Source organism: Poecilia formosa, unplaced genomic scaffold, assembly GCF_000485575.1.
Source record: "Poecilia formosa unplaced genomic scaffold, Poecilia_formosa-5.1.2 Scaffold87, whole genome shotgun sequence".
Lineage (NCBI taxonomy): Eukaryota > Metazoa > Chordata > Actinopteri > Cyprinodontiformes > Poeciliidae > Poecilia > Poecilia formosa.
In genome coordinates this window covers 30,397-49,111 of record NW_006800026.1, presented here as the reverse complement: position 1 = coordinate 49,111, position 18,715 = coordinate 30,397, and the positions used below count along the sequence as shown (strand labels likewise).

Here is an 18,715-nt window from a genome sequence, read left to right as displayed (position 1 = left end):
ACAGAGTATCGGGCTTTCTTGAGGTTTTTTTTTCTTTTTTTCTTTTGTTTCATTATAAATTCTAAACAGCTGGAAAAAAAAAGTAAAAACAAGATACATCAACACACCACAATGATCACAAACAGCGTACCACAAAATATACAGCATACAATAAAAAGAGAAAGAAGTAAAGCACTGAGAATATCTCATTTGACAAAATGAATTCGAAAGTAATGCAAAATGTCCCAAACAATTCTATCTTTTCTCAGCAAGCGGATAAAAGAGTGGAAACAATAAAACTCAGTAGTTCCAAAATTAAGAATCCCCTTTCTAGAAAAAAAAAAAAAAACATCAACAAAAAAAAAAAAAATTATATACGGCAACATTATTATATAAAACATGGCAAAAAAGAAAAAGCAAGGACAACAATCAAAGCATCATTTCTGCTGAATAATTACAACTGACAATGAAAAAAAAAAAATAAAAGGTTTCTGGCCACAGATAGTTGTTTGAGGTGACCTTTTCTCAGGAAATCTATTAAGGTAATTGGTTCCAGTGTATCACAAAGTAAAAAAAATGGAATCAACCTGCTACCCAACCTTATTTGGCCTGCTGACAGTGAAAGAAAAATGTCTGAATTACGTACCTGAACACTGACAATGTGATGTGTCTGTCGCCACATTTAAACTGGTAAAAAATATATATATAAAAAATAAAAAATAAAGACACACCTCATATATTCCAGAAACAACCCCAAATCTTGTTTTCTCTCTTCCCTGCATGCTCCAAACTAGTCTTACTTCTAACAGGTGAAGTTATGACTGCGCTCCTGCACCTCCTGAAAATCCCATTTTTCTGTAATAGAAGAAAAAGCTAATGTTTTAGACTTTTGCTAAAGATCTCTACTTTTACAGTTTAAAATAGAGATCATAAAGATGTGAGAGGTGGACATCCAAATATACTCCAATTGTAACAAATGAAACACAGCTTCTTTTTCTAATGTCATAATTTGTAGTTCCCCATCTGAAAAATGTAATTGAATGTTCAAAATTTGGAAATTTCACTTGTAAAGTCGGAGATCCCAAGCCAGCTTGACCTTATATTCAATATGGCTGCTGCGCATAAATGAAACACAGCTGAAGCTGTGGAAATAACTGTTTACTTCCACTTTTGAGAGCTTGTAACTTGAAACAGTGCAGCTACTATTTGGGAACAGATTTAAGTTTACATGCATAAAAATAGAGGGAAAAAAACACTTTTAATAGCTAGTATCTAACGCTAGTTCCAAGCTAATTCCACAGTTTTTCCCGACTTGCTACCAGAACTCACTTAATTCGAGACTGAAGTCCTTCCTAGATTTCAAGATACACCAAACACAAGAGTAGGAACCAATTTCACCACGTTCTCTCACAAGAAAAACTGTCTCTGAACTTGCAGGGAAGGACAACAGCAAAGCAAAAGACAAAACAAACAAAAAAGAAACAACAAAACTCCCAGAAACTGACATCATATACATAAATGCAAATGAAAATGTTAAAAAAAAATTGTACAACCAAAAATGCTGGCTTGTTTGTCGTTTTTTTCAAACTGAATTTGACACCATTTGGGATTCTAAAGAGAGTGATTAAGTACCTGGCCTGATTCTATTAAAAGTTATGGATTTTGAAAATAAATTTATGCCAAACACAAGCAGCTGGCAACAATAACGTAAAACACCAGCAAATCAAATACAGACTCTGAAGCAAAGATTTAACAGAAACGGTTTGCTTGAAGGATAACCTTATGCGAGGAAATTCTCCACAGAAGTGAGTGAGATAATAGATTATAGTTTTTCGCAATATCCCCAGCAGACAGGAAACAAATTAAACACGTATTACAAAACAGAAAAGCTTACTGCTTAATCACTGAATTAAGACACCAAGCAAAACAAGACACCATGGGTTAATGAAATGATTTGATTGCAAAAAAAAATAAAAATAAAAATCATGTTATCCAGTGAAGCAATTTATTGTTTGAGTGAATTGTTTTGATGCTGTGAGTTAGATGGAGTTTTAAACAATTTTATTGAGCAAGAAAGGTAAAAATCTCCACTCAGCTGCTCAGGTTGGAAAACAAGCAAAGTTAATCATGGTGATCCTTGAAGCTATGAGCATGCACCCATCCCCAGCACCACCCAGGTTATCCCCCTCACAATCACAAATCAGAAACCAAAAAAGTCCTGCTGTCCTCAAAACTGTCATCTTCTGTCCTTCGTCCTCAGAGTTATTTCATCATCTGGGTTGATTACTGAAAAAAACACAAGTGAAACACACAATTATTGGAAATATGTCTAGCAGTTACAGACTAAATGAAAAAAAAAAGAATATTTAGAATATACTCTGATATTTATTATTAGTGTTTAAAAAAAACTGCTCTTTCTTTTCAACTCTGTGGAGCCTCAAAGGGACACTGAAGGAAAAGAACAAGCAAACAAACAAACAAACAAACAAACAAAAATGCTCTTATGCTCAAATGCTTATGGGAATATTTTTCCCATTTTTTTCCCCTTCAATGTCCCTTTAGGGGTTCCATACATGTTCCATTCAACATAAATAATAAATAAAGATTTGTCAAAGGCTACAAAATTCAAATTGTAGGAATGAACTTGTGATGTATTAACACTGAAAATACATACACTTCCATTCAGTTTACACACTCACCTCATCTTTAATGCTATAATAGTTTTGGGCTTTTAATTGTGATTTGAGTCTGATGTGTGTTTGTCCTGACTGAACACCAAGTTATGCCAAGTTTCATACATCTAGCTGCTATACAGTTGATGAATTTGGAGACAATGTTCATAATTTGTCATTACTCAAGACCTTAATGCAAAGCCACTGCCCCGTTAATAATGAAGCAAACCCCTTACCCTGGTTATTCCCTTAGAGAATAGACCTTAAAATAATGTTGTTAGTTTCTAAATCACTGAATGGCTTAGCACCAAAATACTTTAAATAGCTGTTGTTGTTGTTGTTGTTGTTGTTGTTGTTGGATGAACCTTTCAGACCGCTCAGCTCTTCTGGTTCAAGCTTACTCTGCATCCCCAGAATCAGAACCAACGTTCAGTTTCTATGCTCCACTAATTTGTGACAAACTTCCAGAAAACTGAAAAAATACTGAGTTCCTTTAAATTAAGGATAAAAAAAAAAAAACAACATCATGTTTTGGGAACCACTGCTTTTTCACTCAGTCTCGCAATTTACCAACCCAGGACTCTGGACCAGCTGAACAGATTAAAAAAAGTTCTGACTTTTTTCTCCTAATTCCTATCTCAGGTTTCTGAGATTAAAGTCAGAATTACATTTTATCAGTGGCCCTAATCCTCTTCCAAATTTTTTGACAAGTTATTGTGGAAGATGACAATAACTTCCAAGAAGAGATCTTATTCCTTATTTCTGTTTTTTATTTATTTATTTTTTTACCACTAAAGGTCGCTGGCCCTGCATAACAGACCAGTGGGCCTGGAGAACTGCAGTTTCAGCCTGTTCTAACCTGTTCTGTGTTGATCTTTTTGTTGAGGAGTCCGGCCTCTTCGTTGGTCTTTTCCGTCTTCATCTCCACCACAATGTTGTTCACTGGTGTAGCAGCTCTGAAAAGAAAACACGAAACAGCAGGAAAATCACTGAGTACAAGTCAACGACTACAGAGATGACATATTTTTGGTGCAAGCGGTTGACTTGTTAATCTAACCAACCACAGAAAACTGTGCTTTTTATTTTGCTCAAAAGGCAGACGAAGCATGAGCTCAGTGCTGTCAGAGTTTATGCCATCTGTCTCGTCATGTCGTCTACTCACGCTTCCTTCTTATCCTTCTTGCCGCAAATCGTGGTCTTCTTGCTCAGGCAGTAGAAGAAAGCTACCAGCAGCAGAAGAAGAAGAACGCAGACCACCACGGCAATCACCACAGCGCTGGAGCCTTCCTGCTGCTTCTCAGCTACAGCGCCACAATAGAGGGAGTGATGGAGGAGAAGGAGGACGGTGGGGTGAGGGGTTGGTGGGACAGTGGGGAGCAGATTTAAGGGAGCGGGGGGAAAAGGAGGGATGATCAAAGTGAAGAGGTGGGGGGGGATGGAAAAGAGGGGAGTTTTTGATTTGCAGGGGGAGAGAAGAAGTGTGTGTGGGGGGTGTTTGATTTGTGAGTTGATGGGGGGGGTAGGGAAGGATTGGTGGAGGGGTGTTGATTTGATTTGGGAAGGATTAAATAGGGAAAGGATGGGGGTTGATGGGATCCAGGTGAAGAGAGTTAATAGGTGGACAGGTGGGAGGGAGGAGATAATAAGGGAGTGGGGATTGCGATGTGGAGTTAGACTAACTTCTGAATGCAATGGCTGAAATGTGATGGGACCCAAACACAGGGCCAGGTTCCTCAAGGAGAAAACACACAACTGACCAGAGCCAGAAAACAACACTGAACATACTCACCCATCGGTTCACACTTGTATTACTATAATTTTGAGGACAAGACATGACATGGCATGACATGACAGACGTGTTTTTGAACTGACTTTGCCCCGTCAGGGCAAAAGCAAAAATGGGATTTTATGGCTATTATAACTGCTTTTATATTTTTCTCCTGGTAAATGAAGAAACACGCTTTCTTTTATGGAGCAGTTTAATAGGAGGTTTGATGATGGACCGTTTCTTGGCTTGCACTGCTGACATTCTGGCATTTCATCTGTTTGCCTGGCAACCACACATTAAACACAAGACTCTAGCTAAATTTTTGCTTCTGGTTGTGAAACATTATGAGGCTCTTTATTAGGTTCTGTGGGCTTTCTTAGAGTCAGTCCTACCTCCAGAACCTTTTTTTTTTTTTTACAACTTTCCCTTATCAACAAGCCAGAAACAAGTTAGTGGCATTGTGAATTGTTGTGAGATGAAGCAGATCTGTTGTAAATTCTTAAGCAGTGAAGTTACTTTTAACATACATAAAATGGCAATGAATGCAGCTACAAGACATCTGTCAATTTAGGGACTTGTTTCTGTAAAAAAGATTTAATTAAAAGCAATAATCAAAGAAAAAAAATGTGGATTGTAGACTGTATTTCAACTTGGCAACCCTAAAATGTTTGATTAAAGGAATATAATTTCCCAGCACCTTTTATTTTACTCTTGCAATAAACCATGCGCTTTTCCACTGTGGGATCCAAAACCAGGCTATTTAGGTAAATGCTGTCCACCAACCACGACACTACAGCCAGAATGTAATTGAAAACAGTGAAGTCAGATTAATACAGCAATAAAACTAGACTTTTTCACAGCAGTCACGGCTTACTAGCTAGGTGAAGTCACTCCAAACCTTAAATTATTAACTATAACAGATTTTAAGTTAACTGCCTGAGTCACGTACAGAAGGAATGAAGGAGGGTTAAGGAATTTCAGATCCAAAAAAAGCTGTGATTTTTGGCAAAAGACTTCTCTTTCATAGCGATTACACTTTATTGCTTATGAAGAAATTCTTCAAATTTTTAGAAAAGGTGCACATTTAACACATTTTGAGGAATTTACTCATTCTGAAGCAAGAAGAGCCCTATAAACTGGGATTATAACCCTACATAACATAGTCATAAGCTAAATGTTTCATAGCAGATACTTTCTACACTTCTATAAATCTCAAAAGTTGGAAAAGAAAATTTTCCAAAATCCAGATTGATTTAATGTGAAATAAGGCAAGAAAACCCTCACGTTTATGTTTTGTATTAAAAATAATATAGTCTTAAACATTTTATTCTAGTGTCAGACAATAAAATGGAGATGCAAAACTAAGACAATTTAAGATAATATGATGATTTGTCATGATCATATTGGTAAAAATGAGTAAGTCCATGCTTCCAAAGCAGCAGCATAATCACACAGCAAATCCAGATTGATTTGCTGGATTTGCTGTGTCCAGTTTCTCTAATTGTCCAATTAGAGAAACTGGACAATTCTCTAATTGTCCAGTTTGAAGATTATATTTTCCATCTTCTCCATCCACCTCTTGGCTGTCAGATGAAAACTGCACCCCGTCCAGCCTTGATTCCCACAGGGGCAAATTGTTGCTCGCTCACCCTGCAGATATTGGCTACTGCAAGTTAGTTGCATTTTTTTTTTTTGTATTTATTTCCTGACTTATGAGGATAAATCTGACTTAAAGTAAAGGCATGTTTTCTTGTCGTTCCCATTCTGAAGATTCTGTCACATTGTTTTCATACGCCCGGAAATAATAAGACAAGTATTACTATCAGCTCCCAGACACTTTGATATGCTTATAATATAGGAATTGTTAGAAGTTCCAACATTTACACTAATTTTGCACAAGTTTGTCAGTTTGAGGTTGTGCTACTACCATAAAAGATTTTGCTAAAAGACAAAAGACCTTTGTGCGTCTTTGTCAGGTATGCCAATAAAATGTGGAAGATATCATTTTCAGGCTTATTTTGTTATCCACGGGATTTTATGCAACTTTATTTAACCTTAATATTATAATACTAAAACAATATGTTGTTAAAAGTCATGAAATATTGAAAAAAAAGCTTTTAAAAAACATATAAAACTTTTCTGTATTTGCAGTAAGGAAATGTTAGATTAAATAATTATTTGACTGCATGACTAAATAGTAAAGCTAAATGACCAAAAGTCAGTTTAAGAAAACTTTAGGCTGTGCATTGCACAAGCAAAAAGATATTTATCCTTCTTATAACGTCCCATCTCTTTTGTCCTCGCAACTATAGTAAAACAAATAGGCTACAAATACACAAAAACATCAACTGCTCTAAACATAAATACATTGACCTGTGTGTGTACACAGACATCAATACACACACAGTAACTTGCAGCTCTAGACAAACACCAGAGACACGACATGTCAGTAGGGTTAGCCATACAGACCTGACGTAAGCACAGGGTTTCCAGAGAGCAGCACTTTGAAAGAAAGAGAGTTTTCAGTCCCATTGCATAGCAAAGCAACAACCACAAATGACACGCACACCACTGGTAGCATTCGCACAAAAAAGCCAAAGCTACTCTATCTACATACAGTGCCAGGAAAAGGAGAAAAGCAGAAAATAGAAGTGCAGTTGGAAAAAAGGGGGTGACCAAGAAGACACAGTCAGGAAACAAAGAGAGGAATGGAAGGAATAGAATAGAATAAAATTCTTTATTGTCCCCAAAGGGCCACAAAAACTTAGTTGCATCCAGGAAATATTGGACAGACATCATACAAAGGTGACAAGAGAAGAAGAAGAAGAAGAAGAAGAACAATATACAATATCCACAGTGTTCGGTAGCAAGAGGGCAAATATACAAGATTACAGTACGACAGAGGAAGATGCGTATTCTGAATGTGTATGTGTGTGTTTGCGAAAGATGGAGGGGCTGGGGCAAGAGGAGATGGATGGATGGGAGGTTTCTAGATTACAGGGTCTGTACAACAAAGAGTCCTGAGAGAAGAAGTGAGGAGAGGAGGAGAAGGAGGGAGAAGGCTCTACCTTCAGCTGAGTTTGCTGCAAGAGAGAACAAGAAACAGAAGAAAGATTCGGAGTTATGTTGCTGCAGATTGGCTGGCTGCAATTAGGTGGCGGCAACTGTTAGTAAATCAACTCCCAAGTTTATGATACCTTGCTGGATTATAGATACACAAATGTCAGAAGTGATGTAGTGGAGGAAAGAAGCTAAGCTGTGAAACCACTCTGGCATAGGTTCTGGGTTAATACAGAGTCTGTCAACGTTTGCACATGTTACAGACACTCTCATGTGAAAAGAAGCAATACAAACACCAAGAGAATACAGTTTAGTTGCAACATTTACATCAATTTTAGGTCTGTAGTAGTAAATATTCTGTTTATTATACTTATGATTCAGATCAATTTAATTTGAACAACAACTTGAGTAAATTGAGTCAACATGGAAAAATTACGTTTTTTAAATTATGATTTATTTTACTAAAGAGTAAAAGCTATTCAAACCAACCTTATGTTTGAACTGTAATACTCTATTAGATAAACCAGCATCGGAAAAACACTTGATACAATGTGATTGTCGTTTCACTTGAAGTAACATTAGGTCCAGACCCATGAGACCTTCTTTACTTTTCTACAAGGAATGTGGCAACCCTAGACAACGTCAGAGAGTCTGACCCTCATGAAATGTGCCAGTCATTTTCAGCGGTGCTCAGAATCTCCTGTTATTTTTCCATCCACTGTACAGAATTTGTGGTACTGCAAAGGTAATCTACTGAAAATACACACTCTGTTCTCTGAAATTGCAGTGAAATGTGTGATAAATGTAAGATCTCATGGTAAATTGTGTTGAAAGAGGGAAAGACAATTTTCACACTGACCTCGTTTGACAGCTACAGGGAAGTCCTTGCTATCTTTTCCGAACTCGTTGGAAACCTCGCACTTCACACCGCTCTTTATGATCTCAGGAGTGGCTTTTATGGTCAGAGAGCCAACCACCTTGTTCTCTTCCATTGAGATGGACTGGTAAAAAAAAAAGGAAGAAAGAAAGCAGTGAGAAGAATGTACTATTAAAATTTAAATGAATTGTTTTACCAAGCCCCAAGGTTCCCAAACTATGATCCCACTGTTGGCACTTGGGCTGGTTTTAAATGTACTCAGAGAAAATTTTGGTATTAATTATTTGCAAGCTAAATAATAACTGGGATGTAATTGATGACAGACAACCAGAAACAAGTGGTAATGGCTACTTATGCTGCAGCAGAAACTTGGATCTGGGAATAATATGAAGCAAAACTTAACCTTGTTCCATTTCCAGGTCAAAAAGCATGGAATAATTGTTCAGTTTACGTCAATTTTAACTCTGTAGCAGTAAATACTACCAGGCTAACAGCTACCACTGGTAAAAGCAACTAATATGTTTTTCTGCATTTTATTTTTATTCTCAAACACAGTCACTAAATATTTATTACATGAGGTTTAATACATCAGTGTGTGTGATTAATATGTCAGTGCAAAAATGTGCAAATAAATATTGTTGTTTTGTTTGTTTTTTTTAACATAGGCTGCATCTTTATAAATTAATAAATTAATCCTATTGTAGCTTATGGTGATATTATTTACAGGAATGTTTCCATTAACTGGAGATCATATCCAGTACTCCAATGGTTGCTCCATTGGTACCAGTTTATTTACGAGACCATCATTGGCAAAACTCTTTTTTTTTGCTGCTGCCTCTTAGGTTGAAGTTAAGGGTAGGTGATACTTGCTATAATACATTTAAGAACCTCTGACTAAGACTTGATGTAAAGTTAAGTCAAGTCAGTGAACTAAGTCCTGCTTGTTACGTTTTGTAATTAATCCCAGAGTGTGATTCCTTCATTTTCCCTATGCTCTTACAAATCATCACTCGAGCAAGTTAAAGGTTCTCCTAACTTTGATCTAACATGCATCATTATTTTCACCTAAACTTACCCAGTTTTTCAGAATGTTCATTAAAATGTAATCTTAGTAAAGCCAAACTCCCTGTGTAAAATCTTTTTGCTGCTTCTTGGGGAATATTCACTGAGTTCTTTGTTAGCTGAGCTTTTTTAGAAGAATCAAGAATAAAAATGTGATAATGTAATGAAAAATTTAAAATTACATTCTGACACAAAAGGAAAGAAACACGTCTCTTCCAGGAAACCTGCTGAGTTTTCAGATTTGTAAGTGATACAACAGAAAGTAGATACAGAGGATAAAGAGCTGATTCATTCTGCTTCTGTCTGTTTTTTTTTTTAAGTGGTTACCTCCTTTCCTGAGGTTGACCATGTAAACTGAGGTTTGGGAAAACCGTTGGCCGAACACTTCAGGGTCACTTCATCTCCTTCTTTTGCCACCTCCCCAGCATGAGGGGTGTCAATCTCTGGTTTTCCTGGGGAGGGTGAGAGAAAGTTGTGATTAAACAATGCAAACAATAAAGGAATGTTTCAAACCAAACACACATTGTTGAGTTTTGTGATTTAATGAATGACAGTAAGTGATAGCAACGTTTCCTCAGCAGTGCTTCCATCAAACATACAACATGCTTCCTCTAACTAAAACAGTAGCATTGTTCCACTATCCACTATTGTTCTCTAACAAATAGGGCATACTTGAGATATTTAAGCTTGATGTGTAGTTTATTTATTTAGTTATTGTGTGATTTTTTTTTTTAGATCTGTTGAACACCAAATGTGATGAAAACATATTTTATTGACGCCATCATTATAAACCACAAACTCCAATGCATGTTTTGGCTTCTATGTGAAGGAACAAAGAAAGAATGCAGATTGACTGTGAGCCTCAAGCTGAGCAGTTCAAGTATCTTAGTGTTTTTGTTAAAAAGTGATAGTAGGAATGTATGGCACATGGTTAGAGAGATATGAGGTAAAATGTGCCACAAGGTGAGTATTGCTGTATTCTCATGTGATGAAGAAAGAGCTGACTTAAAGAAATAAAACTCTCAAATTGCTGGTCCAACTCTGCATTTGGTCAGCAGGATCATCCTTATCTCCCTCTTTGGTTTGTTTATTATTGAAAAATATGGAAGTACGTGTCCATCCACTTCTCTCAAAACGTTTTTAAAGACAGAGTGAATGAAAAGTGACTTTTTTCTCTTACTTTTTCTCAGATTGGACGTACAAGGTTTGAATGAATATTTAGAAATCATCTGGGTGTGTTACCTTTCACCGTCAGGTTTACACTGGCCTGAGCTGTCAGTCCCGGGACTTCGGGAACACCGCCAAAACACACGTACTCTCCAGCATCTTTATAGGCAGCACTTGCAATTGACAGAGTGCCATCCTGAGAAAGCACTACGTCGCCCTGAGGAAGAGAGAAATGCTGTAATAAAACCGGTTGGATTCACAGTATCACCCCTACTTTCACCCATACTTTCTTTATGCTCCGTCTGTTTAAAATTGAAAGCAGGACAGCACAGTGAATATCTAGACGGAGGGCTTGGTGGTGTGCTGGGAAAGCAGGGGAGCAATCTTCACACACACTGTTTGACAGTGCAGTGATAACAGATCATCCTCGGTGATAAACCTTTCGTTTGCAATTCTTCTCCTCTTCTTCTCATAGGAGTCCTTCCAACTCGGAAACAACATATTCCCAACACAGTTTCTACCGTTCCCACGAGACACAACAACAGATAATAAGACTGGAACAACAGGCCTAACGCTGCAGGAGCATCACACACATAACAAGAGCAGAAGCTGGGGTAAATAGCAAAACATTAAAGTATGATGGTATGTAAACAGAGATGCTTCAAATAATAAAAGAAAAAGCAAATATTAACTTCATAGGTTAGTCACAGGAAGTAATTACTGAACAAAATCAATATGACTTGAGAAAAAACTGACATTATTAAGTCGAGGACATGCAGTCTAAAGATACCTATTTATTTATTTATTTAGATGAAATGAATGACTCAGCATAATTGCTGTTTTAGTGCAGGTTACTGCTCCACGCAAAACACAAAGATATGCGACATAACATCACAATAACTTACACCATAGAAACACAGAGATACCAATTTACAAAATAACGGTGATCGCAAACAGTGGTGTGGAGCAGATGATGTGTTTGAGTCGTCTTAAATAGGGCCAGTGCTGAGATGGACTTTATATTGTGGAATGTTATCCTATTCTTTAGTATAAACACAGAAAAATGATCTCTGGTCATAACAGTTACTGACCAATGCTGACCTCAGATATATGTTACTACCTTGTAAGTTATTTAATATGTAACCAAAATAACTTTGAATTTTAAATAATTTTGTGTTTGAATAATGAAAATGCTAAGTTTCATGTCAATGGGCATGAAAATTCGCTTTAACTTTTACTTTTTATTGCTTTTTCTTTTTGTTTGTTTCGAAGAATATAAGTAAAATAAAACGAAGAATTTGGATAAAGTTATTGACTTGTTTCATGTATTATCAGCTTAGTTTTATTATATCTGAGAAAAATAATGTGAAGGGGAATAAAAAAAAAAACTTATAGCAAATATAGCAAATAGTATGTATTGAAGGCTGTGTTGAGGACTAATACCCACAGCAGCTCTGCACCATCCTCTTTCTATTTTGACTGTTAAACATCAGAGTCATAAAGAGTCTAGCTGTATTTTTACACCAATAAGAAAGATGGTTAAGTCTTGATGTACCTTTTTCCACAGCACGGTGTGATTTTTAGAGGCCTTGGTCTTACACTGCCACTGAACCTGCTTTCCCAAATCGATAGTCTGATTTCCAGGGGGAAAGACGCTCATCTCGTCAATGTCTAAAGAAAAGAAAACAAACAGATGCTTAGCAACATGGATTGAGACACCTTGAAACCTGAGGTTTGGTACAGTGGGGGTATGGAAAAAGATTAAAATAAAAAAACCTGCTCATCCATTTAACATCCATGTAATAAGACTCCAGAAATTACAGTACATAACAGAGTATTGAATCTTAAACTTACTCTTAATTTAATCCAATTCTGAAGCCAGAGTTAAGAATTTTTCAAGGCTATCAACGCTTAATGTGTGTGATAAGATCAAATTAGACACTGTGGTGGAGATAGCATTAAAGTAGCAGATGAACTGTGAAGAAGTGAAGCAGATATTGAAACCCTGAAAGGATTTTATTATCGCTAATTCCACGCAAGGCGTTTTAATTTAAGGATTTATCACTCAAATGTGAAAATAAATAAATACAATCTTAAAAGAATGATTCACTGTTAGGTTGAAATTATTTTTTTTATGCATTGTAGTTAATGTCCATTTGTGAAATTATTTTTTTTATGCATTGTACTTAATGTGCATTTGTGTATGTGTGTGTCTCACTCACAGTTGACAGTAAGGACCGTGGTGTTTGACTTCTCAAACACTTCTGCGTCGTAGTCGTACGTAGAGCACTTGTATGTACCGGAATCCGTACGCTTGACATTCTTCAGTATCAGAGAACCGTCGGCGCCATCAAGATTCTTTTCCTGTAAATTGAATCACAGATTTAACACCTGAATGATGAAGCCAGGTAAATATGATGTTAAGTTTTTTTATGTGAAAGATTGATAGTCTTGACGTGTTTACATACATCTTTTGAAAACTCAAACGCTGGCTGTGGGTTTCCATCCGTTTCACATTTTAGGGTGACATTATCACCCTCTTTGACCACAGTTGGGTTGAACAGATTAAACATAACTTTTTCAAAAGGATCTGGATGACGACAAGAGCAGATGTGGAGCAGGTGAAAATTCAATCAGTGGTTAAAGCAACAGTTTATACTTTACATAAAAGACGAGCATGACATTACATTACAATCTACAACCGTTGGAGTTGAGATAATTATTGTCTGTAACAGCACCTAAGATATTTGGACATGCTTTTACGTGCTTTTTAACCCTCAGGTTAGGGGTCAGTCAGGTAGAGAAATGCCATGGTGATTAAACCAATGCAAATGGAATCAGAATAGTCATAAGCCCTCCTCAGCAAAGGGAAGCATGGCATGCTCTAATTTAACCAGGTAGATGGCTATTTTTGCTTTGGATTTTATTAAGCACAGTTTACCAACAACTGTACCTAAAATTGTTTTTACTAAAAAGACAGTTTTCGTCCACTCCTTTCATGTCCTTTGCCCAGGGCTAAGATGGAAGACAACCTATTACACATTGCAAAGGACTTGAGACAATAGGGTGGAGATTTGCCTAAAAGCAGCAACAACTTACTCTTATCGTACAGCCAGTAAGCCAGTACGATAACTGAATGGTTTCGAAGAAAGTATTATTATGTCTTACAACAGTCCAGTCAAAATACTGGAAAAAAAATTGAGGCAAGAATTCAAATTTATTGTTCTCTGTTCTAACTGGAACTTTGGCAATTTAGCATTTTTAACTATCCTATTTATATTATTTTGCTGGGAAGCAACATAATCATTGTTGGAAAATGCTTTGTTATCTGCCGTTTACATGTCTGAGGCAGAACGACTGTCCAAATGCAAGTCATGTCACGTTAACAAGTAAATCTAAATTTGCTGAAAATGTGTTTCTATTAAAAAAAATATGAAACAAACCCCCATTAAAAACACCCAAGCACAAGTCTTTCTGTATTCACTCAAACATTCTGCTCCCAGATTTTCACTCACAGTTAAGGTCAATTTTCATGGGTTCAGACTTCTTCTGGATGTTCTTGTTCTTCTCTCCTGCCAGGCTGTACTCCACAGTACAATGAAATATAGAGTCCTTGTCGGCCTTCGTCGGCCGCATGTGCAGTGTGTTCTTTATGGAGTAAAGACCCGTAGTCTCCTTCACCGAAGTAAGAAGCATGTAGGTCTCTGTCAGAGATTAGTAAAACCATTAATCATGACATAAATGCCATTGAGTGTCTTTAGCGAAACAGCATCAAGCTCCATCATCCAGAGGACACATACTTTCCTTTCTGTCTTTGATCTCAGGAAGAGGCTGGTTGTCTTTGAACCAAATGATCCTTGGAGAGGGGAATCCATTCTTTGCTTCGCAAGCGCCGACCTGATTCAAATTCGAGAAAACAGAAATTACATGTGATATCAGTTGAGAAACTACTTGGTGACAGGATTTGGACGTTTTTCAACTTGTCCAGCTCTGACTGGTGAGAAACGGTTTGAAATGCAGAAATCTGATCTTATTTTCAGTCTGAGAATGCATCATACCCTAACACTAACGCTGTGCACTGACAACACTCTTTAACTGTAGGAAGACAAAATAGCTATTTTCAATATCAGTGAGATGATACTACCTCCAAATTTTCATCTGGACTTAAATTAGACTTTTAATGGTCATGTCAATACATCGCTTCTGTCCTTAAGCTATTTTGTGACATCAACTCTAATAATGGCCACTGTCTCAAAACAAAGACACAAAAAAATGAGTTTTTTCGCCAGGAAAATGAAAAACAAACAAACAAAAAAAAAACTAAATAAAGGAGGATTTTTTTTTGTCGTTTACATTCCATTCTGAATATTTGATTACAAAACAACAACTCTAAAATCTAGGATAATAACAATCACCATCCAACGCAATGTTAAACATTTTCAGCATTGCATGAAGCTGTTTGACTATTTCCAGGCTTCTGGAATCACATACATCAAATTTGTTCGAACATTTCCAGTAATAGGTGCATCTACAAATAAAACTTTAGAATCCAACAAAAATCAAAATCAGAATAAGCCTTATTGGCCAAACAAGGGATTTTACTGGGGGTTTCAAGTGTTCACAGTGTATACACATAAAATCTAAATGTATGTAGAGGAAATAAAATAAGGTAAGATGAGATGTACACAAGATGAAATACAAACCTCTGAGCTGACCTCTTGATCCACTGAGATGGCCTGAGACGGTTTTTGGATTACTGGTGTCTGGGGAGCAACTGAGATGGAAAAGAAAACAACTATTAATCATTACCCTTCATCAAGAGAAAGGGGTTTTTAGATGTGATATGCAAGTGCTCACAATCACTGACTTTCCATATTTGTATTTCAAACCTCATGCCCTCTGACCTTGTTAATTAAATCTCGCAGTAAATAACCTTGCTCATAGTATTCCTTTGCTAACCGGGTTCATCTGCGTAGATAAGGGTCAGACAGGGAAGAAACTCCCACTTCCTACTCCCTGCTTAACACAAACACACACATTCAGCCACAGGTGTGAGCTCCCCCATTTATTTCTCTGCTTTATTCCCAAGCTGACTTGTCCAAGGTCATTTTATCTCCTCCTGCAGCCGTCGACTGTGCATGGAAATAAACAGTAGGTGGGTGTTTTTTTTTCTCAATCCTTCACCGAGATCTACAATTTTCAATCCCCTTCTTGTCCATAACACCTGACCCACTGGTGGGTTTCAGTGTTTGGAGAGAAAGAGACTTTTTTTTTTTTTTTTTTTTTTTTTTTTTTTGGAAATTAAACCCTCCAGATGGAGTTTCTGTCCTTCATCCCTCTACCCTCTCAAGGACTCTCCAAAAGTACTGGCAGGCCAAGGGAATGGGAAACTGAGAGTTGTTTTTCTTTTGTAACACAGTTCCAAATTCCCTTGAGAACTGTTTATATTCTGGACAATAGCAGTGTAACTAGATTTATCTTCTCTTCCCTCCCACATAAAAAGCAATGTTTTCAGCAAAAAAAAATATTTGGTTTTCTGTAATTTATGAAAACTTGGCTAGAGGAGGAGAAAAACAGCATAAAATAAATGAAAATTAAATGAAGTTAAAAATCAGTAACAAGTATTGCGGTATTCAAATGTTTTAAACAGTAGGATTTTTAAGTCATTCCGATGGTTTAAAGACTTTTTCATAAAATGCCAGAGAAAGTGCAGGAGTGGCTGATGTTTTCTCCAGATGTGTAGAGTACAGAAATGCAGCATTGTCCTCCCACTGTCCCATTGTCCTCAGACAATGGGAAACACACTATTCCCTTGCTTTCAAAAATATTGTCTGATTGGAAATGTTTCGAGTCTGTTTGAAATCAAGAACTGTCGCGACTTCTCTCACTCTCTAAAATTCAAATAAAGTTTTATGCTGTTACAGAGTGATTTTGTTGGATATAGTGGCTTTTGAGACAATTTTATTCAACATCTACCGCACCACAGTAAAGCCAAAGATCTTTAAGCAAAAGAGTTCTGTTGTGCACCTCTAACTCCTTCTTTTCTGTTGTCTGTATTCAGATTTAGTGGCTATGCAGTAGTCAAAGTTACACATTCAAGCATAGAAGGGTTACTCTGAGGCTTATTCAGATATTGGTAATAGATTGGCACTCTTAAATCCTGGGTATGAGCATAAACAATAAATAAGTGCTATTAGATTATTGTTGCAATATTATGCCTGTGATTTTTATCAGAAAGCGTGATAATCAATATTACATTATGTATTATGTTTTTATGCTGTAATGTGTCGTGTTATTGTAGCGTTTTTGATTAAAAACTATTATACACTCACACTATAATATTTTCCCTCAAAGTTACTGTTTGAATCTCATACCTGATGCCTTTTCACAAAGTAATTGCTGGTTTGCATTTCAGATATTATTTAGCAGAAATGTCTAGTTATTGTGATAACACGCATATTAAAAATCTTATTGTTTAGTCATGTAGCATTTTTAGATGCTGCATGACTACATGGTTGTTTTTCAGTATTTGAAAAAATAAAATAAAATACATTTCCTTAAAAGAACAACTGAAAGTCCAATACAAGACACAAGTAAGTGCTTCTTATTTAAGATTACATGGTAAGGGACGAGAAGGGAAACATCGCTCTGCACCAGGATCAGGCCTTCGCATGATGGTGATAAATCTTGACTCTTATTAGGAAGAGATATATGAGACGTGACAAGTATGATTGAACTATTCATCAATTATGCCTAGTGCCATTAAATTGCGGTTAATTGACCTCTGGGGAACTTGTCAAAGGAATTTGGGATCAGAGAAAGCCTAAAATTATAACATAAAAAAAATAAATAAAAATCTAAAAAATTTCTTGAAAGGTCCAGACTATTGCAACAAATCTCACTACATCTCATTTAGGAGACTTGAGTGTAAACGTATACATGTCTCAAATCAATTCAATATGCAGTAGGTGTGGCTAAGTTAAGGCAACCATAAATGGACACACATATAAATCTCACAATTTTGAAACCTTTTTGAAAGTGACACAAAAAACTCATCATAAGTTACTTTTGAAGTTCAGTAGGAACGTTTGATGGGTTAAGGAGAACTGCTCTACGTACCAAACACTTCAAGAATGGTTTCGCCTTCTCCAGACCCGTCCTTGCCAGCAGTGACCTGGCAGTAGTATTTGTTTGGATCCGAGGGTTTCACAGACTTGATGGTCAAGGTGAGGTCTTCTTCCAGAGTGACTCGACCAACCAGAGGAGTGCCGGGGTCGCTCATTCGCTCGCCAGAGATTGTACGATAGGCCACTCTTATTCTTTGATTACCAATCTCCTAAAAAAGATTTAAAGAAAACAAACAAACAAAACAAAACAAAAAAAAAGCAGAATCTCTGACAGTGCGCTTTGTACTTTAAGAACTTCAATGTAAAAATGGTTCTTATGTGTAAATATTTTGACACAGTATACAATCCACTTACAATGTGCCAATCAACAACAAAATTTGACAAGGCTGTGCCAGAAAATGTACAGGGCAGTTTGGCTGTTGTTCCTCCGTCCGCCTCCACCTTCGGAGTCACCTTCACAGTTACAGCGCCACAGCAAACTGGAAAAAACAAAACAAAAACAAAAAACAAGCAAAAGCAAAAAAGTTGATTATACGTGTCATCCTGTTTACACAAACCTATTTAATACATTTGAATAATATTGAAAGGTTATTTTATTTCTGTAATTCAATTCACTAAGAAAGAAACATTATGTAAATTAATTACACACAGAATAAAGTTTTCTTGCATTTATTTTGCTAATATGATAATCTCTCTGATTACAGCTATTAAAGACACGATATTTAAGATTTAGAAAAAAAGACATGGTGGGATTGTTGTGATGTCTAGAGCCACTTTCTGACTTGTTGTAATTGATTGAACCTTGCATTCTGCTGTCTACATGAAAATCGATAACTGGCCTTGAGCTTACATGTATTTGGGAAAGTAGCAGAACAATGTTCCAAAGCACACCATTAACTCTACATAGGAAAGACTGGGCTTCTCCAAAACCTTCATTTAGATTTTTTTTTTTTTTGTCTTTGGACCTCTGATTGAGATCCTGTGACATCAGTTCAAACAGGAT

The 18,715-nt window shown here is 36.6% G+C and overlaps 1 protein-coding gene and 1 long non-coding RNA gene across 2 annotated transcripts; both read right to left on the bottom strand.

Annotated features, from left to right (window-relative positions):
- Positions 1–1,814: 1,814 nt before the first annotated feature.
- bcam (basal cell adhesion molecule (Lutheran blood group)) lies at positions 1,815–18,213 on the bottom strand (the record flags this gene model as incomplete). The annotated part of the gene is made up of 16 exons (XM_016673935.1): positions 1,815–2,265; positions 3,511–3,607; positions 3,814–3,952; positions 6,889–6,921; positions 7,488–7,502; positions 8,339–8,480; positions 9,746–9,870; positions 10,661–10,802; positions 12,141–12,256; positions 12,808–12,949; positions 13,054–13,175; positions 14,101–14,289; positions 14,386–14,482; positions 15,289–15,359; positions 17,705–17,921; positions 18,067–18,213. Coding segments are annotated over 16 exons (1,797 nt in total), but the record flags the coding sequence as incomplete, so codon positions are not given.
- Positions 4,822–6,882, bottom strand: LOC107836801 (uncharacterized). Its single transcript, XR_001662759.1, has 2 exons — positions 5,944–6,882; positions 4,822–5,892 (listed from the first exon to the last, which is right to left on the bottom strand). It is a non-coding gene; the product is annotated as an uncharacterized LOC107836801 (long non-coding RNA).
- Positions 18,214–18,715: the final 502 nt, after the last annotated feature.